Source organism: Zonotrichia leucophrys, chromosome 13, assembly GCF_028769735.1.
Source record: "Zonotrichia leucophrys gambelii isolate GWCS_2022_RI chromosome 13, RI_Zleu_2.0, whole genome shotgun sequence".
NCBI classification, from domain to species: Eukaryota; Metazoa; Chordata; class Aves; order Passeriformes; family Passerellidae; genus Zonotrichia; species Zonotrichia leucophrys.
In genome coordinates, this window is record NC_088183.1 from 17,620,233 (window position 1) to 17,643,809 (window position 23,577).

Below are 23,577 nucleotides of genomic sequence, written 5' to 3' on the forward strand. Positions count from 1 at the left end.
TGACATGAGAGGCAGAGGCCCCAGTTGTATGCCAGTTGTATGACCCCTCACTCCAATGTGCCAATTTCCCATTGTGGGACGGGGAGCAGATCCTCCCTGGTTGCTCCTAGCCTCATCTGGAAGAGGAGATCCCTTCTGCCCACACTGCTCCAGCCTTTACTGCCCCCACCCCTTTGAATTTCTCCAGGAGCAAATAAACCCTGTTCTAACAGTGAAACCAACGGGGCCATGGCAACATTTCAAGGAGAAGAAAGGCACCCATAAAACCTTTCTCACTCTGGAAATCGACTGGGTGTCTTCTCTTGGAGGTACTAACACAGCAAATCTCCAGTTGCTCCCAGTCCTCCACCCCAGCACTCCTCTGAACTTTCCCCAAATCCTTCCCACATGAATCAATCTGGAGACAAAGCTGGCAAAGCCTTCCAGCCCCCACCAACCAATTCCACCCTTGGGTCCCGCTCCTGTGCTTGTCTCCAGGTGCCCCAGGAGAGCAGCTCCCAGTAATGCCCTGGGACAGGGCCTGTTGAGTGACCTCCCATGCCCAGCAGGCGTGAGGCATCACCTGCACAGCTGCCCAGCTCCTCCTGGAGCAGCGTGGAGTGACCCTGCTTAGCACTGCTCATTTTTCTTCAGGCTTGCAAGGTTTGGAGATTGGTTCAGATAAGCATCCTCAAGCTTGCATGCTTATCTGCCCCATCTCCCAAACAGCTTTGATCTGCAGGATTTGGCTGCAGCTCTCAAAGTTATCTTGGGAAAGCTTGTTCTGGGGAGAATCATTCTCCTGATTAACAAGAAAATCTTTCTTAGTGGCTTTGAGCATTTCCAGCCCTGGCTGTACCCAGGGAATGTAGCCATGTCTGCAGACAGAGAGAAGGAAAAGCCAAGCAAGCTTCTCCTTAAAACTCCACTGGGGCTCCCTCAGCATTCCAGCTAAAATCTGAGGTCAGATATTTCATCTTGCTTCTTTTTGTCATTTTCAGTTTGTGGGGCACTTTACATCATCCATATCCTGCGCAAAATTCCTGGAAGGAAAGCTGGCTGGACTGACCAAGGAAACAAGTTCCTGGATGAGCTAGGTGAACCATGCAGGACAAGGAAGAGGGATTTATCTGGCTGAGGGCAAGTTTTAAAAGGCACAATTTTGAATTAAACAGCTGAAAGAAAGAACCCCTCTAAAAGCTCTAATGAAGGAACCACAAGCCACACGTAAGTATGTGTTAATGCAGTCAGATACTCATTTTCCAGTTTACTTTCTGCTTGGCCACAGCTTTAGGAAATATTCCTTGGACTGCAAGGTATCAAATGTGCCGCTCTTGAAAAACACTGGCGTGGATTCCCTCACACTCAGCCCACCACCATCATTCCACTGAGACCCTTCCTTGTGGCAACAACCAGGGAGGAAGAGGAAGATGGTATTAAGGAACAGGAGGAACTACAGAATCAGCAATGAAGTTTATAGTGCGGAAACTGCCCCGAACATTTCCTGCCAGCCTCGCATAAAGGATAAATATGCATTTAAAAAACACTACTCAGGGAGGGGAAAGAAGTGTGAACAGCAAAAATATGTACATATGTTTTAAATAATTTTTTTTAATTGTTGAGGCAGTAATACTTGGTTCATGGAACTGCAATATACAGAGAGGTGAAATAAATAGCTTATATATATATAATATATATAATATAGCTGGTTTTAAAATATTCCCTTATCATTGGTGTACTAGGTCATCTTGTAGTCACTTGAATGTAGTTAGCAGCATTCTCCAGAAGTGAGCGGGATGCAGGATCACGGAGCCGTGACTCCCAGTGTCGTCAGGAGGGTACAGAGGGTCGGTGCGCCGAGAGCTCCGCGGGCCCGGCCCCGCAGCCGCCGCCTGGCCTGGCGGGCGGGCAGGCAATAAATACATTACTGCAACCGGCACTTGGCGGGGCAGGGTCTCAGTAACTTTGGGAAAGAACTTGGGTTTTCTTTGGTTTTATTTCTTTATTTTTAATAATTTTTTTTTTCCCTCTGGGGATATGCTTGAGAAGTTGTCCTTTCCAAAAAAAAAGCAAAAGAAGCACCTGTGTGTCATCAACAACAAGAAGTCAATTTAAATAGAGCAGTTAATTTCATTTTTCAAGTCACAATAAATCCCGAACAGCTTTCCCCAGCATTTGCCATCTAGTCTTTTATTAATTTTTTTTATTTTTATTTTTTTTAAACACAATGTACAAAAATAGAGCTTCTTCCTTATTTTTAATGTAAAAATATTCCTCTGGTGCAGTTTTTTTTTTTTTTTCTTTTTGTGGTTTCTTATTGTGACACTATTTTTGTCTGTTTAGCTGGGGTTGGTGGGTCGTATTCTCTTAGTCCTCTTGGTGACTGTTGTGTACTTGAAAGGTTTCTGTATCTCCATTTGCCCCTTTGGGTATCTCTTCATAAAGTGTACATCTTGCTGATTTTCCCGGGTCTTGGGCCCTTTCCGTGGCCTCCCTTTTTTGGTGAATCCAACATACCAGCCTGAATATTTTGCAGACATCAGTGCCGTGTAGTTGTTTTCTAGGACTTTTTCAATGAAGACACACTCCTTACTGGTGCCATCAGGCTGAAAAAGGAAAAAAAAAAAAAAGAAAGAAAAAATAAATAATCCAAATGCAAGCTCAGTGACCAAAACCCAATTTGGCATAAATAAAATCATCACATCTGGACCTCTTTTTTGGTTCAAACATTCTTAATAAGAGCCATAACAAGCATCAGCTAAAATAGATTTTTTTTTTAAAGCATGAAAGCGTGAGGTCATAATTTCTTTTTTTTAAATGCTCTTATCCAAGGGGAGAAAACTTTTTCAAAGACAACAGTTAAGTTTATCCAGTCCAGTGCCTTCAACTGCAAGCAAAGCAAGACATCCAGCTTTGCTTTCTTCCCTTAGGGAGAGAGGATGAATTGAATTCGTGCCAGGGAAACATCATACTTAGTCAGAAAAAAACCAAACCCCAGAATCTCACATGGCCCAAACAACAGCGTTTCCCCTTCTACCCCTCACTCCTGAAATACCTCATGGGCTTTCACCCCCAACTACTCAAATCCCACTAAAATTATGACAAGCTTCAGTCTAAGCCTCCACAGCAGTTTTAAAACTCTCCTCCATGTGATCCCAGGGCAACCCCTGGCACATGGACCACACATGGTGCTCCAGGGCTGCTGGAGCCACTGGGGTCCCCAGCACCACTCCAGTGCCTGGGACCCTGGAGAGCCCTGAAGCCAAACTGGGCTCAGCTCAGCCTGGAGATCCTACCAGACCCAGAACTGGGCTTTGAACATGGCAGAACAAGGATCTCTGCATTCAGGATTCTCACCCAGCACAGGCAGCACTGGAGGGAGTGACAGCATCACACAACTGCATCTTCAAGTCCTTGAGCATAAAGGAAATTCTTCTCAACCATAACCTTCTGCCAGAAAACATTTTGCCCTTTAAGTGCTGAGTCACTGGAACTGTACTTAGAATGTCACATGATTTGATTTATGCATCAGAAGATATTCAGGAGTAGAGACAGGATAAGTAGATATAAACCATCACACAGGACTTCATTTAAAGCTCAGCAAACTCAAAGGAAGGATTTCCATCATAGCCCAATGCAGCTTCCCACTGATATCAGATGAGTTTTTTGGACCTGCAGGCCTACATATACTACTATGAAACCCTGCCCACCAAACTAAACACTTTACCTGGGGGAGCAGGGAAGCTGCAGCAGCGTGAGCTGCTCAGCCCCCAGCCCCTGCTTGGGCCCCTCTGGGCACAAGGCTGGGGTGAGCAGCCAAACCTTGCATGGTCACCATCCTTCCCCCAAGGACAGCTCAGCCTGCCCTTCCAGTCAGCCATCCTGAAATGTGCTGCACAATCCCTGTGGAGTTTGCTGCAGTTTGTGGAAGGGCAGGGAATCATGGAGCAGGAGGGAACCCCTCCAGGCCATGCCGCACAGGCTTCCCTGCACCCCTGAGCCCCAAACACACACGACAGGGGAACCATCAGGCACAGAACAAGGAGGCAGCAACAGAGGAAAGCCAGGATGGCTGGTCATCACCAGCCCCCAGAGCCAGCCATTCCTCCAGGACTCCATGCCTTCAGCAGAGCTTTGGGTCCATCTATGTGACAGAAGGTGATGTTTGCTATGAAGTCAGCACCTCGAGGCTTTCGGCACCAGGGAAGGTCTCATTAAGAGGGCAAATTCTGGCAACTCTTCCAACAGATCTAATCCAGGGCCTGCAGAGGGGCTCTGCCTTAGGACCAGCAGTCTCCATCCAGGACAGGCACAAAGGTCCTCATTTTACCATCCCCAACTGGAAGCTCACAAACGCTTTAATGAACAGCAGAACTGGGCAAAGCTCAGTGATTCCAGTTCCTGGGGGTGTCATTCTACAAGTCCTGGGTTTGATCAAAGCCACATGAGTGGCAAAGGGGGAAATCAATCAACACCACAGGGTTCCACCAGAATTCAATGGGAAGCCATAAAACCAGCTCCAGGTTTCTCAGGGCCCAGCCCACTACAAACCCTTCCCCAGTGAGTGGAGAATTTTTAAACAATACCATGGCTGGGATTCAAATCCACCCAAAGCCAGGTGCCTATGAACCGACCGGATCCGTACCGCAGGTAATTGGAAGGGTTGTTCCCCCATGCTCGTGGGAAGGGACTGGATTTGAGCCCTGACCCTGTTGCTAGGAGATTTAAGGGTTTTTCATGCAATTTGGGAGGGTTCTGCTTCTACTGCAATGTCAGTTTTTCACGGAAAATGAAGACTGGAATGAAAAGAAAACATGTGTGTAGGAGGGGGGAACTTATTCTATTAATAACAAAAAAGTATTTACTTATACCTTCAAATTTGCCGACAGAGCCTAAGACGGAGACAGGAGGTGGAGGAATAACAAGGTGCAACTTCAGGCCAACCTCAGGGCTAATTTGAAGTAAACAAGGTGCATGAGATAAAATAACTTCGTTCTGGAAGAGGAAGAGCTAAATGGTTTGATAACATGAAATTACAGCAGCATTTACAAGTACCTAGAGATAAATCAGGATAAGGACCTCACTTCCCCAAACAGAGCATTCCTGTATGTGCTAAGACACGTCACAGACACACAAATGATTTTCAAATACTGACAAGATAATTTTACAGTTTCTTTTATAATCCCCAACAGGATAAATCATTCACACAAGTTACCTACACCATGAAGAACTGTACTCACAGCAATCTATTAGGGGAAAAATCAATTTGTGAGGGTTTTCAGTAATTTTTAAGCATCAGGTGCCCAACATTTAAAATTTAATCAGTTTCCTACTTGAGCCATAGCAAAACATTTCTTGGGTGTTTGGGGGTCGGTCAGCCATCCCCTCACTCCTCCAAAGAGAGGGGGGTGCAAGAGAAAAGGGAGACAGCTTTAGCCAAGCATCACTCCCTGGTCCAGCCACAGGCTCACCCTTCCCCAGGAGCTCCTGGTGCAACCAACCCAGGGCTGCACCCTCTGTCACCAACGCAGCTGGGAGCTGCTGCCAAGCCACATTTCATACACACAGGGATGGGCCATGCAGAGCCCTCACTCTCCAAAACACAGAGCTTTGTGTTTTCAACTGATTCTTGACAGTAAAGAAATTCTTGAAAGTCTCAGAGCTGCACAGGGGCTGTCTGGCCCAGTGTAATGGCCTGGCCACGGGACAGAGGAAGTCCCACAGCCAGCCCCACATCCCTGTCCCCTCCACAGCAGGAATGAGGGCTTCCTGTGCCCCTCATGTGCCCCACTGGCTGCTCCTGCCTTTTGGCCTCATCATCCCACTGGCAGCAGCTCCATCCATGCTCAGAGCAGGACACAGCAGAGGCACAACCCTGCTCCTGCAAAGGCTCTCTGCAAGTCAGACACCAAATTGTTGGGGTTGGCCAAGGGGCTGCTGCCTGGCCATGCAACAAGGCTGTGCCACCTGGCAGGTCAGTTCTTTGCAAAGAAATCATTCAGAGCATGTTTTTGTTTAAACACAGTCCAATAACTTTGGGAAGATGTGGTATCTGTTAGCCAAATTTCTGATAAAATGCCTGATCTAAATGCCACCTTCCAGGGAAAGCTCTGGGGCGTGGCCCAGGTCTGTGCAGAGCGAGGGGAAAGCGCAGCCTGAGCAGCGCCCAGGGCTGGCTCCAGCAGAGCATCTCCTGAACAGGCCTGGGGAGCAGCCCCGCTGGCACTGGGGCAGTGCCCAGCACAGGCAGGGAGCTGGGTGGTGCCAGGGTTTGTGCAGGGCAGGGTTGCAGCAGCGGCAGCCCGGGCTCACCCTGCACTGAGGGGTTCGAGGAGGGTTTCTCACCGTGAGCCCGCTCCAGCCAGCCGAGCGCAGGGGCCGCGCCGGGCCGGGGCTCTCCGAGCACACCGAGGAGCAGCCCCGGATTGTTTGTGCAGAGCATTTGGTGAGGGGCTCTCCAGTCTTAAACGTGAAACATGTTCAACTGACACTAAAGCAGAATTAAGTGCCAAAGCATTTGCTGCTTCTACAATTACACTCCGGAGCGCTTTGGTGCTCCTGCTCTCCTTTTATGACCCAACTTGGTCTTATTGTAGTTTGGCTTTCTCGTTTTAAGTTCTCCAAATGGAAAGGATCAAAGAGCTCTTTGTTGTCGTGGCAGGAGAGCTCCTCGGAGCGAGGCATTCCTGCCACGAACAGCTTGCGGCTCAGGAGGGATTCGCGGCCGCTCTGTGCCACCAGCCCGAGCCAAAGCATCAGCAGGTGCAGCCCCCGCGCTCCCCGCAGCCAGCCCAGCCACCTGAGCAGCTCTGGGTGGCACACGGGGCCGGGAAAGGTTTTCTCATTTACGCTTCACAAATCTGGCCCCGGGAAATCCAAACTTCCCTCGGCTCTCACAGCAACAATGAGCTCCGGCAGCAGCTGGGGTAACAGCGAGGAGCGGGGAGAGAAGCCTCCAGAACGGAGAAGTTTCTCTGTTTGCAAAGATCGGAGTTAGCTAAGCTTAGGTTAAAATACTTCCTCTCCTCAAGTGCTGCTGTATTTAGGAGCTGTCTGGGTGAGCGACTGGTAATGTGCTGCAAATAACAAAAAAACCCAACCACCACCAAACGCGTCCGTGACATCCCAGAAATGCCGGCTTGGCACAGGGCACAGCGAGTCTCAGCACTCCAAGTGAGAGGGGGCTGAGGCTCTGGTTTAATTATCACCTTTTCGGCAGCTCAGCCCCCAGGCTCGAAGTCAAACTGTGGTGACACCAGCCCTCCGTACAATGGAGAGCATCTCCCTCTGCGAGGGAAGCAAGACCCCGCCTCCCAAAAATCCTGGAGTAGGGAAAGCTACCACCCAAGCAAAAGGTTTCCAAGAGGTTCACACATCCAGGCTTTTACAAGGAAAACCGCTGAAAAGGGACCCTTCCTGCACCCATCCTTCTCTCTCCCTCCACACACAGGCACACAGAGGGGGCTCCCAAGCCCTGGTACCCTACTGTGCTGGTTTTCATGCCACCCCCAGGTGTGAGGCACACCCACTGAGCTCAGCAATCATTTCAAAGGGCTGCTGAAGTCCCCTCGGACAATGACACTGTTAGATTCACCCACTGCATCACACGGACGAAATCCCATCTTGTGTCTCCTAAATTTCACAGCAGTGACAGCAGAGAAGGCTTGGGTTTCTAGGAGCAGCACGGCTCAGCACTCCCTGTGAGCTGCTCCTGAAGGATGCCCAGCTGAGGAGCCAGGGCTGGTGCCCCAAACACCACTGATAACCCCTGGCAGCCACAGAGCTGATCCCCCAGCAGTGGCCAGAGACAGGAGGCTTTCAAGAAGTTCCATCTCTGCAGTTTTGCACAAGCTCAGCTCAAAGCCAGAGGGCCAGTGCTTGGAGCCTCCTCTAGACTTGCTCCACATGACTTGGAAAATCCCAAGTGGAAGGAGGCAATACAGGAGCAGGGTTACTGTCACAGCTTTTAGCACTGCCCCTCTCTCCCTTGACACACACACACCCCTTCTAAAGGAAGGTCAGAAAACACGATGGGGAGGTGAGCACAGCCCTGCCAGAGCCCACAGTTCCACAGTTCTGGGGTGGCAGAACCTGCTCACTCACAGCAGTGAGCCTGAGTGCTCAGCCATCCCCTGCACTTTATGGCATTATCAGGACAGATCCATCAGCATCATCCTGATGCTCAGCATCTTGGATTTATGACAAAGCATCCTGACCACAGAGACACCTCTTGACCCAAATGCACATTCCTGCTCCTAGAGCAGGCTGTAAATCAGGGAAGCTGCATCCATAACTGCCAAGAGCCACTCAGCCTCATGCGCGTTTCCTCCAGCTTTCTGCCCTCTGAACCTGCACAATCCTCCGAGGAAAATACTTAGGAGTCATGATGGGCAGTTCAATAAAAGTGTCTGCCAGCACAGCAGAGAGGTTAATTATGTATACAGGACATCTAAGTGCATTCACGAGGCAGGGAAGTAACACAAAACCTCGCGGAGGAGATGCTCCGTGGAGGGCACATCTCCCTCCAGAGGCCCCGTTCCAAAGCAGCCCGGCCCATGTTTGCCCCCAGCTGCCCCCATGTGCTGGGAACACCCCATCCCTCCCCAAAACAGGCAAAAATGGGCATGGTCCTGAATGTGTGGGTCAGGACATGCAGGCTTGGCAGAGCCCTGTGCCTGTCTGTGTCAGACACAAGCTGCAGGAACCGAGGAAGGAAGAGAACAGTTTAAAATTTTTCTTTCCTTCCACCTTCCCTTCCAAAATTCCCTTTTTCTAACTAAGTTCAGTAACCCCCACCTTGCTGGGAGAGCTCTCTGTCACAGGATGAACTGGAGGACACAGATGAAGGGAAGCTCTGTAGGCTGGACCAGGCAAGGCTGGGGTTACACCAGGACAGGCCTCCTCACCTGCTCCTTCCGTCACTGCCACAGCTCCTGCCAATACTGCAGCAGGGTGGCCACAGCCTGAATCAGGGCAAACCAGGGGGCTTCACCTGGAAAGATGCACATTTCCTTGACAGACATTCGTAACTGCATCTCAGAGAGCTGCATGTACTTAATGAGGAGAAGTATCAACTGCTTTTTAAATGAACTTTATTAAACCAAGAGAAAATGTAGGAAACTCAAAGCTGCAGGTTCCCTGGAGCAGGAAGCTGTTGCTCTTCAGGAGGTGTGAATCCCCAGGCAGGTTTCAGATGTGATATCTGAGCAGATCTATGGCATCTCCTGTTATCTGCACCCACCAGGTCCAGTTCCATGGGAGCTGGGAGGGCCTGCACGTGGTAAGGGATGGGAAGGTGTTTTTACCCCTCTGTACAAAGCACAAGCTGCTGCTGAAGGGCTCTGCTGAGCTTTGCTGGGAGCTCTTTTCCAGCAATCATTTCCAGCCTCCACAGGCCAGTCCTGAACTTTCTATAAAAGCCATCTAAGAGCAGCAGTATATTTCATGTAGGCTTCAATTCAATATATAATTGTAGCAAGGTGGGGGTCATTCTTCTCTCTGGGGACAAGTGACAGGATGAGAGGACAGAGACTCAGGCCTGGGGGAGATCCAGGCTGGGCATCAGGCGTGATTTGTTCAACATGGGAAGGGGCTGCCCATGGAGGTAGAGTCCCCAACCCTGGAGGTACCAAAGGAAGGCCTGGAGGTGCTCTGGGCTGGAGACAAAGTGGGCACCAGGCACAGCTTGGACTCAGTGGTCTGGGAGGGCTTCTCCAACCTCAGTGATTCTGTGATACAGAGAGTTGTGTTGCTGCAGGAAATGTTTTCTTAAAAATTTGTTTAAAACCCAGGTGTAGATGATGAGTGGAGCAGGATAACAAGACTAGAAGAGTTGCTGACCTCATAGCAAGTTGTGTTTGTCCCAGATTTATTCACATTAAACAAACATGCACACTTACTGTAAGTTATCATTTCAAACAAATGCAATTTCATCCAGCCAAGATTCCAGTAGTGACACCACTTTCCATGGAGCAAGCTTAAATGGGAGGAATTTAGAACCAGAAAGGTCATTGTTTGTATGCAGGATGGCATTAGCTCTCTTCATGTCAAGTCATATTACTAAGAAAAGAGAGAAATCCATCATCAAATCAAGTGCCATCCATAAAAAATTATCATCCAGATTTGTTCCAGCCTGTGAGTGACCAACTTCCATCCCTATGCAAAAAATGCAAGGCTTGAGACTTGTCCTCCCTAGGGAAAACTTCATATATCTTTGGGTACCCAAAAGATAAGGCAAGAGAATCTCAAGAACAACAATGTATTTAAGCAGAATCTACTTTTCTTGGACCTTAAATATAGTTCTGTAACTGACATATCAAATAGACTCTCTTTTGCTACTGTTAGAGCACAGGTTTTATTCTCCACTGCAAAAATAGCCTCTGTCTTCTCACCTCCTCTCCAAAACCAAACTGCAAGCCAAGGAGAAACAGTCCTTGAGGAGCAGGAGTGCCCTGAAGGTGATCTCAGCTGCACCCATTTGAGAGAGACAAGGCTGCACTGCTTCCTTCCTTCCTGCAGTTAAATACATCCATGTATTTGCTAAGTAGTGCTTAGAAGAAACATCACCCTCAGCTTAAGAGATGCTCAAGACCAACAAAAAATTGCACTTAGGAGATGAAATGCCGTGAGGAAAGCATTTAAATCCAACTTGGTAACTGTCAGCACAAGATGCATTCAGCAGCACCCTCTCCACCCAGACAAGACAAGGCATGACCAGGGCTCAGGGATCCCCATCAGTAATTTTAATTAACATTAAACCTTAGGGAACTGAAATAGTCCACCAGGACACACAGCTGCAGCCACCACAAAACAGGGGACAGGAGGTCAGCAGCTTTATGGTGACACTTGCTTCCTGAGGACAGCAAGGATTAAATTAAATTATCACACAGCTTTCAAGAAGATGGTTTTCTTCCCTGGAAGGGCATGGACACCTTCCAGCCATGGGATAAGGAAACCATTCAGAGGTCAAGCTTACAAGCTTGGGCTGCAAGTGAACCTTGACTATGCAAAGCTTAGTCTGAGTGAGAGCTGGGACTTCTTAGAAATATCCAAAGGAAACATGACATTTCCTAAAGAGGAAACACAGTAAACCTGTAAATGTGTTACACAGCTCTCTGGTGCCCTGACACAGCCAGGACACACAGTGCTCACGTCCCCAGCAGAGTACCTGCGAGTCCTTATCATAAAAATAATACTATGAAGCATGTTTATTTTTTTTTAATAAAAGGACCGTTTGCTTTATTTCAGAGCAAACACTTGAAGAATTACGGCTGTGCTGAGAAGCTTAACTGGAGATGTTCAGATATAGATAAAAGCAGTTTTGGGCACCCAAACTGCCCCCCCAGCACTGGAGGTGAGGCTGCCCCAGCCCAGAGCAGAGCGGGACAATCCCTCCCTTGCCCCTGGTGTCCCCAGGACAGGGATGTCCCTCCTGGTTCCAGAGCACTGCTGACTCAGATCCAACTGGCCATGGACCAGGACCCTCAGGTCCCTTCTTGCAGCTCATCTCCAGCTTCTCAATGAAGTTTGGGGTCTGAAAATGGAGGAGGGTGGTTTAGCTTCCACTTCCACTTTTAATTTCATGAGACTCTCAGCTTCTAAATTTTCAGAAAAATAATTCATTTTTTTTTCCACAGGTTGCAGGGAAAAAAGCCTGATCAGGTAAATGCAGAAGATTCTGATGGCCCAACCGAAATAAAAGTGGTTTTGTCATCTCATTGTTTTTAAGACCTTTGCAATCCTGCAGGCTCTGATTCCAGATTTTTGGACACTTGAGACAATTCCGGATGAGGTCTCCCTGTCCTAAGTATGGCAATGTCCAAAGCTGCTTGGCTTCAGGGTCCAGTGCATGTGTTTATTTAGATGACTTAAACTAAAAAAAAACCTCACAGGAGAGTGAAGACCCAGACTGCAGTTCCAAACGAGATCTGATCCCCAGCAAAAGCCATGTCAAGTTCTGCTTTTGCATGAGATGCCAAGTTGGAATGGTTTATGGCTGAGCATGTCACAGAGAGATCCACAAAACACGTGCTATTAAACCTGACACCCCACCAATTCTGCTCATGTTTATGTTGCAAATTCAGCATTCAAAAATGTAAGGTTTTACAAGCCCCTTTCAAGCAACCCGAATACTGAGCAACTCCTGGAAAAATCCTGGATAAGCATCAAACTCCAGTGAAACTTAGAGTTCTGCCCCAAATCCAAGATGCAGTTAGGTGTGGTTTTAAATATACAAGCTGAGGAGGGCAAACACCTCATGTACTGCACCAGAGTTCCAAACTGCAACCCCGGGGTGCCCCTGCCCTCTCCACACACCTCCTGACACCTTTACAGCACCCCTGGCTGCCAGGATGGCCCTGGCACGGCAGGCACAGGAGCACTGGCACCCAGATGTCACACAGGACTGGGGCATGTGGAGGGCACTGGGCTCAGGGCTCATCCTGGAGTGTCCTCACCTCAGCCCCCGGCCCTGCAGTGAGGAACTGCTTCTCCACCAGCAGCTTTTCAAAGACAGCTTTTCAAGAAAGCTTAACCTCACTCCCAGCCAAAGCCAACTGATGAAAACCTGCTCCAGGTACCGCAGAAAGGCTTTGGAGGATCCTGGGGTGTCTCCCACCCAGGTGAGTCTCCTTCCCTACACAGGGAGGCTCCTGCTGAAGCCTCCACAGCTCCTTCTGCCATGGGGCTAGAGGGTTTCAGGGGCCAAGAGCACATTTACAGGCCACAGTGGGCACCTTCAGTCTTTGATGCTGTCAAGAGTTTTTTTAGCCAACTTTCCTGACTAAACACACACATGCCTCAAGAAAACCCCTATTTTAAAGCTGTAATGTAAACAACTCCAAATTATTACTATCCCCTAAAGGCTACTGCTGGCAGGCATCAGTGATAAAGCTCTGCCAGAGCAGTCTGGCATCTAGCAACAATTTGTTTGTTGTCCTGCAAAAATACAGAGAGCCTTGCCATATGGTATTAGCAACTTTCTGGTAACATTAAGAAATATATTGGCTTGGAAAGCAGTTATCACACCAGCAGAAATGCTGTGTCTGAGAGGCAGGTCTCTGCTGTGAGTGGCACCAGCACAGTGGTGCGGGCCAGGCTGGGAGAGGCACTGGTGGCCAGCCTGGCCGTGACACCTCCTGTCCCCTGTGCCAATGGCGTGGCCCTGGCACAGCCAGGCTTTGGCTGGCACAGCTTTTGTTCAGGAGCTGGGCTGTGCCTGGGGCCAAAGCTCAACACTGCGGTGCTGGGAGGGCCCCAGTGCTGCAGACGTGGTGCCAGGGACACATCCCCAGGAGGCACCCAAAGGATCTGTCACCGGTCTGGAGCTCTGCCTCAGCCACACAGCTGCCCACAGCCTCCTACCCTTCACCAAACAGCTTTTGCCCCTGCTCACATTCAGCTCAGAGAATGGAGGAATAAAATCAAACCCATTAAAATGCTTTTACAAAAATAATGCCCCTATATGCCCCCAATACTACCATGATTTTGGGAGTGTGTGGACACCATATCACTGAGGATCTTTGAGAGAAGGTGGGAGTGTGAAGAACCCTCCCCACAGATACCTGCTGCAGCCTGAGCACCAGCATTGACCAGACTGCCTCATCCCTCAGGGGGTGTCAGGGAACTTCACTGGAGGCAGTGCTGGGCTCAGGAGATGCTCTGCTCTGCTCCCCATGCAGCAGCCACCCACCCTGGCTGTGCCCAAAAGAAAGGCAGGCTCTGTCCATCCTTTGGTGCTTCAGGCTTCACACAGACTCCTGACTGCAAATGTTCCCCTGGCAGAGGATGGCACAGGGCAGGGAAAGGCAATCTCTGCAGCATCCTGCAGTTCTAGGAAGCTGGATGTGTGTAAGGACAGGCTCAGCAAGAGCAGCTGGAGCCCAGCTCAGGTAAGAGCCACCTGCTCAGCCCAGGCTGCTCCTCACTCTGGGAGACTTCAGTGACTTACCCTTGCCAGCCTTCAGCAAACACAAACCATCTCAGTGCAAATGCATGAGATAAGAGAAGCTGAGGCAGAGAGAGAAAACACAGAAGGACTCCCCAGGAGAACCAGTTAGAAGCTCAAGAGCACCTCCAAAGAGACCATCAGCTCCTCTTTGCCTCTAACAGTGAATTACTGCCAATATTCAGAGTTGTTGTGTTCTAGATGACTTGTCACAAGTGGACAAGTCACATTGTGCCTCTCCTTTGAAGAAGAACTGCACCTCTGAGTCCTCTTCCCCTTGTGTTTGTAAAAAGCCTGATATAAATAAACAGGTTTAGTAATTTTTTTTAAAGACAAAAAAGTTTCTCAGAAAAGCAGCTGGCGTTCTTGTTCTGAATTTTCATATTTTCATCTCTCTCCTGATTCCACCATAGTGTGATTCCACCATAAAGCCTGGAGAAGAGAGGGCTCTAGGAAGAACTTATTGCAGCCTTTCAGTATTTAAAAAAGGTGAAAAAAAACAGGGACAAACCTTTTAGCAGGACCTGTTGCAGTAGAACAGGGAGTAATGGCTTTTACTAAAAGAAGATAAATTAGTACCAGATATAAAGAAGGAACTCTTTGCTTTGAGGGTACTGGCACAGGGTGCCCAGAGCAGCTGGGGCTGTCCCTGGATCCCTGGCAGTGCCCAAGGCCAGGCTGGACACTGGGGCTGAAGCAGCCTGGGACACTGGAAGGTGTCCCTGCCATGGCAGGGAGTGGAATGGGATGAGTTTTAAGGTCCCTTCCAACCCCAAAAATTCTGTGATTTTATAATAAAGTTCAATGGTCCACAGAAAACCTCAGGAAGACCAGAAAACTCAGGACCTACAATTTTTATATAGCTCCAAAACACCATGGTCTAAGAAACAGATGGGCAGAAGTAAAAAGAAAGAAATTTAAATGTTTCTTGGGCCTTCTTCAAAACAGCACCAAGAATCCACAAAAAACACACTCTAGTTTGTTTTCCCCAGGTGCTGCTTACCTGTGACAGAGAAGTGACTGCTGTACAACACATCCCCTGTCTCGTTTTCCAAAGCATCCCAGAACACCAGTGACCGCAGCAGCTGCTGTTCTAACAGAGTCAGGAGCCTGCCCAAAGCAGCTCCCAGCCCTTTGGTCACTGCTGCCTGTGGACACACACAGCAGCACCTGAGACAGGCAAAACCCACAAGGTTTGGGGCTCCTGAGCAGGCTCCATCCGAGGGCTCTGCTGGGAAATCATCAGAAACAAGGACACAAAGGCTGCTCTTCTCACCCCCGGGGGGTTAATCTGCTTCCCTGCAGCACAGCCAGCTCCAAGGTGGGGAAAAGCCCTGTCCACCTCTGGAGCTCTTGTGTTCATCATGAGTTCCAGCTGAGAACAACAACCTGCTCCTGACCGTGGCACTCTTTGTAGGTGATTATGGGACACAAAAGGGGCTAAATTCAAAGCAGATTTTCAACTGGGGGGGATCCAAAATTGCTGAGTGAGGAGGAGAACAAAGCCAGATGGCATGTGCTGGTCTGGTTGGGGATTCTGCAGTGCAAGGCAATTGGAAACGAGCAGAGGACAGGCCCGGATTGGTCCCATGGCTCCTCTCCTGCCAAATGAACATAGCAGGACAACCATGGAACAATCACTCCATGGGCTTCATTCCCCTCCACCCCCAGACTGAACTTAAATATTTGTATAAGCCCAGGCGTAACTTTTATCTCATGTTTTCCTTGGGGTTTACTGGCTGTTTAGAGCATTCAGGCTAAAACGCATTCCCTCAAACTCTTGCCACAAAGAGAGCTGAAACCATGACACTAATTAAAACCACACTCTTTGGTATCAAGAAGACATGCTATTGTTTTCTTTTGTTGCTCATGAGGAGCTGTTAATATGGGCAACACGTCTGGAACATTTTCCTGCCCAGCGTCGCCTTCCCTCCAGCCCAGCTCGGCTGCTTTGGGAAATTGTCACAGCCTGGGCTGGGAGGGCAGCAGTATTTACAAGAACAGACTTATTTATTCTTTGTAACAAAACATTTGCCAGCTTAACACCCTGAAAAGCATGAAAAGCATACGGGGAAGTGGGTAGAGGTTCACACTCCCTGAAAGGTGACAAGTGAAACAAGTGTCCTGCCTCAGTGCCCAGTGGGCCAAATCAAGGGATGAGCCTTAAATACACACTCCATATAAATATATGGTATATTTGGAAAAACTGAGTGCCCAGGAGCATCCTGATTTTGCCAAGATGCTCCTGGCCACTCCATTCAGAACAGGAAAGGCTGTGGGCTGCCCTGTGCCACTGCTGACTCACCTGGGGCAAGGTCTGCTGAAGGAAAAGGATTTTTCTAAGATTTTGTGCTCAATTTACCCCACCTGAGTGCTTCTAAGGTCTCCATGACTGGCATCAGCACCTCATAAACATTAACAACATTATCCTTACAACACTTCTGGGGAAAATGCTCAGATCTGCGGAAAATGCTGTGATCACATTTAAAGGATGGAAAATTAGGGCACAGAAAAATCTAAGGTAGGTTTGTGTCCAATGCAACCTTCAAAAGCATCCAACATGGTTTAAAACCAGTTAAAATAATTTCCCTGTCCAAGACCAAACAATGGGGTCCTATGCAGGGTGGTAACACAAGTGCAGGAAGCAGAGACAATTGGCTGCTTTGCCCCAGCCCTCTCAGAGTGCTAATTTCCATTTCCCCCTGATTGAAGCAGTGCCCTGGATGCCTCTTGCCTCGACAGGAAGCTCCAAAGCAGGTCAGGCACAGGGCCTTGGCTAGCAGCAAATAACCTGGTCTTAGGCTCCACAGAGCATCTGATCCCCAAGGAAGCACAAGTGGAAGAGGAAAGGCAGTGTCCCACAGGTGTCACTCCTGGGACCACAACAGTAAACATTTTTTCATCAGAGCCATTTGATCTCTGGTTTCTGTTTGGGAGCATGGCTTTCACTGCCTTGACTAAAAAAAAACTCTGCTTCCATTTTTCACAGCCACAAAGATGCTCGATTTGAGCTCCTGGAGGTGCAAAGTGAGCGCAACCAAGGTTAGAAGGCTGGAATATTCTATTTGACATTTATTTTTTGATGGCACTTCAGCTTTGCACAAGCCTCTTCCTGGTTAGCAAGCCTCCAGCCTTTCCAGCAATAAAGAAGGACTGTGTGAACTACAAAAATACTACTTCAGCACACAAGTTGGGCTGAAGGGGTGAACACACTGTTAATAACATGTAATTTGTTACATGCTTCCATTGGGGAGGCAACCCCCAATGTTCAGATTCCAGCCCTGGCTGTGCCATGCCAGTCCCTGGCTCCTGGAGAGCAGGAAGGAGCTTTCTGCTGCCCAGCACAAACCACAGCACAGTGCTCTGCCTGCCCTTCTACTCTGAATTCTTCCCAAAAGGAATTCTGGGGGAAATTCATATCTGAATGTCCCCCCAAAGAAAGGTCAGGTGAGGAAGGTGCTGTGGAGGTGGCCGTGGCACTGGGATGCTAAGGTGACACCTCACATGAGGCACAACCCCAAGCACACCTGCAGCAGCACTGGAGAGCCCTGTGAGGCTGCAGGGCTCCTCTGCAGCGTGGGGGGACCCCTGGGAGAGCAAAAGCTTCCCTGCAAACCCCACATTCGCCGTCCTGCTCCTCATCTGAGGCTGACAGACAGGGCTCAAACACAGCATTACAGCCTTGAGGAAGCTGCTCAAGGTAACACTCAGATTACAGATGAATTAATAGGAAACACTTACCTTCCCCACTAGCTTGCCTTTCCTGTTCATGCAAAGGTAGAAATCTGTCTCCTTCCCTTTGATCCGGACTTGACTTCCGAAAGTGTCTGTTTCCACTAGAAGCTGGGCTTGGAAAGGAAGAAGAAAAGAAAGCATTTACCCATGTGGTCCATGAAGGCACAGGGTGCAGAGTCCCTGGGCACTGTCCCAGTGCCCAGCTGGACCACACCATGCCCAGGTGCCCTGCAGGGCACAGCCCCAGGGAGCACCAGGGGCCGAGCTCGTGGCTCGGTGCAGGACTGACACCTCTCCAGTCACTCCCACACAGATACCCCAGATTTAAAGCTGCTTAACCACAGAATAACCAACAATAAACACAATATAACACGTGTGGGCTCCATTTGTCACACCAACTCCACCATCACCAGCAATATTAGCTCAGTGTTAATAGAACCAGAGAATTACTTATGTTGGAAAAAACCTCTGAGATCATCAAGTGCAAAACTGTTCCTCCAGCACTGTTGAGGCCACCACCACACCCTGTCCCCAGGTGTCACATCTACATGGCTTTTAAACACCTCTGGTGATGGTGATGCCACCACTGCCCCGGGCAGGCTGTTCCAATGACAACGCTCTCCTTCATGCTGCAGGAGGGTTCTTGGAGGCTAAAACGTGGATTTTATTCTCATGAAGATGAAAGAGTAGCATGACGAGAAAGAAAATCCTTTCCCCACAGCCAGCAGCCTTCATACCCTGCACAGAAGTGGTTCAGCCACACACTCCAGTGCAAAACATTACAGTGACCTCCTGAAGGTCACCACAACAGCCAGCAGGGAGAAATCTGGCACTGCTTGTTCTGTCTGATGCACACCCACCCTGCACATGTCCTCCATGCCTTGTTGTGCATCCAGGAGGTTAGAAATTTCTTTCTGGCAGACCAGACTGAGGTGTCCAGCTCTAGCTGGGAGAAATGTGGCCAATCTCAGTGTCTTGCAGGGTATTGGTGCCAGAGCTGGTTTGCAGCAGAAGCCAGGGTAGAGGACAGATTCCTGCTGCATCTCCATAAATGCCCTGCTCTGCCACAGCTGTACCTGCAGAAGGGGTCAGGCTGGCACCCAGACAAGCAGCGTGCTGCCATCATCATCATCATCATCTCAAAACCCCAGACAGATCCAAACCCAGCCTTTTACTCCATCTCTAATCTAAACACAAATTCCAGTCATGCTCAAGATTCAGATTCCAGGAATTTCCCCAGAGAGGCAGGAACAGGCAGACTGGACATTTTGGTTCAGATCCATCCCCGCCATGGAGGAGGAGAAAGGAGACATGGTTGAAACACAATGCAAGAATGTGTGAGTGTCAGCAAGTGCAGCTCCACGCTCCTGCTCTGGAAATACTCATGCCTGTGAGTGCTGAGCCCCACCGTAGAAATACAGCTTTTGCCAAACTCTGGAGAATGTTTGATCTGTGCTGCAAAAAGTCACATTCTTTTTGGCATTCATATTTCAAACTTTAAAGCCCTCTAAGAGCAAATATGTTCATTGTAAGGATTTGCCATGGGGATAGAAATAGGAGTTTGTTTCATTTAAACACATTAATATTTTTCCCACTTGTAAAGTCAGCTTTTGGCTTCTGCAGCAGTGCAAATATCACAGACCTTGAACTCACAAGGGCCCTAAACAATTTTCCCCTCACAGCTCAGTCACATCTGTAAGTTCAAGGGTTTCCAGTTACTAGCTGCTTACATTTATTTAGATCTATTTGTTAAACCTGTTATCACAGGGGATATTTAAATTATAACTGCTTTCTGACAGCAAGTGGGATTATGTCTGTATTACAGCAGGATATCACTTGCAATCATGCACAGATATGGATATTTATGGAAGTTTTTCAGAAACACCTCATGGGTTTAGGTACCTGTGATGGAGAGTAGCCTGAAGCAACAACTGGGTGCTGCCCACTTTGTCCCTTCACCTGCCAGGGCAGTATCCAACCTGTGACCACTTCTGTGAGGCAGGGCCCTGAGCCAGAAATAACCCCTCAAAGGGAGGCTATCAAGGTGAGCCAGCCAGGAGGGGGTGATGGCACAGGGCCAGGCCAGCTCCTCCAGGGCAGGCTGGAACCCGGTAAGTGCTTACAGCTCCAGGAAGCTCAGGGAGGCTGCTCAGGTGCAATGCAGCATTAACAGACAAGGGAACAGCAAAGGTGGGACTGTCTGCCTTTAAAGAGGTGATTCTGAAAGGGCTTCTCCTCACATGACCAGAAGATGGAGGTCAGCCTCAGAGTGGGAGTCCAGCAGCCAGCACATGGGCAAAGGTTGTGGAGCCAGCAAAGGCTGGTCCAGGAGCCATGGCCAACACCCAGAGCACCAAGGAGCTGCCCACAGATGTGCAGTGGCCAAACCACCCGGGCATGAACACTGGTGTGGGCCCACCCAGCACAGGGGTCAGACAGGGCTCCACACAGGCCAGAACAGGAGAGCACAGCTCCCTCTGAGCATGCGAGGCATTCCCTGCCCACTCCAGCCTGAGAGTAAAAAGCTGCTGAGAGTGACTGAACATGAGATACAGGCTGCGGCCAGCCAAAGGAGGAGCTAACACCGACAAAATCCTCCACATGAGAGCTGTGGTCCCACGGGACTGGCAGCAGCTCCCACCCCTCTGACGCAGGTCCCCGTGGCAGCCCCTGCTCAGAGGGACAAGCACGGGGCACACTGGCTCATGCTCCCCACCCCCTCACTCTGCAGCCAGTATGACTAATATCCAAGCTGATTTTAATTTGAAAAATATCACCTTAAAAAGATGCCGGTTCCCTGCTGTGAAAATTAAAACCATCTGGATGGAGTGATTTCAAATAATTAATCTAGGACTCCTTTGGCACCGCTACTAATTAAAATATGATACCTTCCTCCCCTTTTTTAAATAAAAAATTTAACTAAAGTTTAAAGATCTAATAAAATAATGTCATAATTTAGAAGTAGATGGAAGTCACCTTTCCTGCAGGCTGCAGAGGTTACGGCAATTACGGAGGTTATTCCTCCCAGGCAAGTGCCACAGCACAGCCTGAGCACCAGAGGATAAGCAGGCATCCAGGGAGACATTTGTGCTGGCAAACACAGCAGCATCCATCCCAGGGCCCTGAGAGCCAGCCCAAACCCCCAGGACCAGCCTGCACCCCGTGCTGAGGAGTGGGAACAGAGGCCAGGAGGTGCAGCAGAGGATGTCTGATCCCTGCTGTGACCTGAGCTGCCCTAGGAGAGGCCAAGGCCTCACAGAGGTTTCCCACTTCTGCAAAATCTGAGTCTTAAGATGTAGGAAACATGTTATTTCTAGGGATCCCTGACCCTCTTTTCTACAAGAGAGATCAGTGCAGCTCTAGGGTGGGTTATAACCCAGGGGTCTGCAGCACCCCTGACACCTGATGCTGCCTTGCGCAACAGGCATCTCCCTAAGTTCTCTCAGGAGCAGGGACAGGCACCTTAAACAGCACATCTGAAATCCTCTGGGATGAATCCCAGCCCTGAAGGATGCAACCAGAGTTCCTAGGGGGTGGAGGCTGACCCAGCACCCAGGGGCTGCTCATGTCTCCCCCTCCACTCACACACAGCAGGAGAAAAGCTCAGCCAACACATTTACATTAATTCAAACTGGACTTGAATGCTGTCCTGTCCTGTGATAGATATGCCATAGCACAATGGAAGTGACAGAGAAAATCCAAGAGAATGTACAGGAGAGTTCAGGTGAAATGAGAGCCACCATGCCAGAGCAGCAGCCCCACAGCACTCTGCTGCTCAGCACCCCCGACTTCCAGCCCCATCTGTCCCTGGACACACCACACAGAGATTACAATCTTTATTTTCAAAGGTCCTGTGCTCCAATCTTCAGATCAGGTGTTATTGTTTAAATTCCTTGACAGCTAGATATTCTGATATATTTTCCAGGGGAATAAAATAAAGAGCAAAAGAGAAAAGATGTCTTTAGAGGGTGAGATCTCCTGCTACATGCTTTGCCTTATTGGCCCATTTAACCTAAACCTTCCTGAAAACTCCCACTGGAAGAGACTGGAATTCCTCACAAGTCTAGGTGAAAAGGATTACATATATATATACATATATATATATGTATGTTGAAAAGCTATCTACCAGCTAAGAAAACATGAAGTCAGGGAGATATGTGAAGGTGGCAGAAAATATGCCAAATTATCTTTCAGATATTTCCTGGGAGTGGGAGGACAGGAGCCAGAAAAGCACAGGGAAAGAGAGGAGAAAGAGGGCATCTGAGAAGTGTAAGGTTTACAAGTACCAATCACAAAATCCTCAGGTCCAGATAAAGAAAGAGATAAAGGGGAAAACACAAGAAGGGTGCAGAAGGAATAGATACTTCAAGTCTATCCACTGGTTTGTGTTTTTTTCAGGTGAAACCCCTGCAAAGGGAGCCACAGGGAGAAGGAACACAGCTGCTTACACTGTCCACAGGCACCTTGCAGCTGGCAAGACACTGGGGAAAAGGATCTCAGAGGGGACAAAGATTTTGTTGCTTTGGTTGCACTTCTTTTTCTGAAAAGTCAGGGGAACCATTCTCAGACTTGAAACCATTTCCAGCTAATGAAGAGGATGCACTGACACACTGAGGCTGGGAGCACAGCACCTGGGATGGAGGGCAGCTTTCCTAGTTTGTTACCCTGGAGCTGTGAACCAGGACATTCCCATCATTCACAGTGCATAGATCACATCTGATGGGAGAGCAAAATCCACTCTGCTGAGACTGAATCTTCTCCTGAGACTCCCAGCATGGGCAACAGTGCTTGAAATAGTTGAAATCTGTTCAAACACTGCCTACCCCTACCAAAACCACATGAATCCCTTCCACGACCACAACATAGGAGAGAATGACCCTGTCTCCACAGTCATGATGTAATGATGAGGGAATAACACCAAAATTAGGTAAAGCCTGGCAGGACTAATGAAGCCTGCAGGCTTTGGCCCAGTGAGGGAATCAAGGCTGCATCCCTAAGTTTTGTCTGCACGCTTGCATAGTCCTGCAAACTGAATGGTATTTAGTAGTTATAATCCACGGAACCCAGCTCCCTTCTCAAATATTCAGGTGCAAATTAGGAGTAACCACCCCAATCAGTGAGGCTGGTGCTCTGACCCACATACCACTGCCCTGAGCTCATCCTGTCTCTCCTGAGCACAGCATATGCACATCAAATTATTAAAAGGTATGTTCGTGGGAGGAAGACTAAGAGCAGCTCTGAGACCCAGGCTCCAGATATTGTCTGTTTTAAGCCACTGTGTTTCAGGAGCCAGGAAAGTGCTCGGTGTCAGCACAGAGGCTGCCCAGTGAGCAGCTCCCAGTCCTGCCCAGGATTTGAAAGATGCTGTTACTCTAAATGAGGATTTCTTTTAAACGCTGTAACTTTCACTCGGTCAGCACCCTAACTGTTGCACCTGGGGACAAAGACTTTTTGGGGTGTACGGTCCTCAGGGCACCAACACGTTCACCGAGTGCCAGGTCCCGCCCGGCAAGTTTTCCTGCCCCATCCCGGGTGGGAAGGGAAGCAGGAGTGAGGGCTCTGTATGCACAAAGGACAGGCTGCAGACACAACCTGCCACCCGCACAACTGCCTCAGTAGCTCTCAGGAACCAGACAGGTTAAATATTTGCATGGGAGACATCTGAAGAAAATCTATAATGCAGCAAAGACCTCAAAGCCATTTCCACTACAGCAACCTGATCTTGTAAATACTTCCACACAAAGGACTTCACACACATCGGAAGTGCCTCGAGTGCTGATAAAGACCCTACAGGCCGCAGGGTCCCGCCTCTGCCAGCGGCGGCGGGGTGGAAGCACAGCCTGGGACGGGCTTTGGGGACAGCTTGCCCCGGGGGCTGGGTGCTGCCCACTGCCCACCCCGAGGGCTGGGTGCTGCCC

General features: G+C 49.1%; 1 protein-coding gene across 2 annotated transcripts in view; it reads right to left on the bottom strand.

Moving 5' to 3' along the window:
* Window positions 1–1,620: 1,620 nt before the first annotated feature.
* The window catches only part of FGF18 (fibroblast growth factor 18), a 63,421-nt gene continuing 41,464 nt past the window's right edge, over window positions 1,621–23,577 (bottom strand). Inside the window, exons 4-5 of one of the 2 annotated variants that reach the window (XM_064724924.1) lie at window positions 17,666–17,772; window positions 1,621–2,585 (exon numbers count right to left, since the gene is read on the bottom strand). In XM_064724924.1, coding sequence (XP_064580994.1) covers window positions 2,319–2,585; window positions 17,666–17,772 — 374 coding nt within the window. In that variant the 3' untranslated portion in view covers window positions 1,621–2,318. Of the gene's footprint in view, window positions 2,586–4,859; window positions 4,931–17,665; window positions 17,773–23,577 lie in introns of those variants that run through there. The other variant, XM_064724925.1, reaches the window with a different exon arrangement.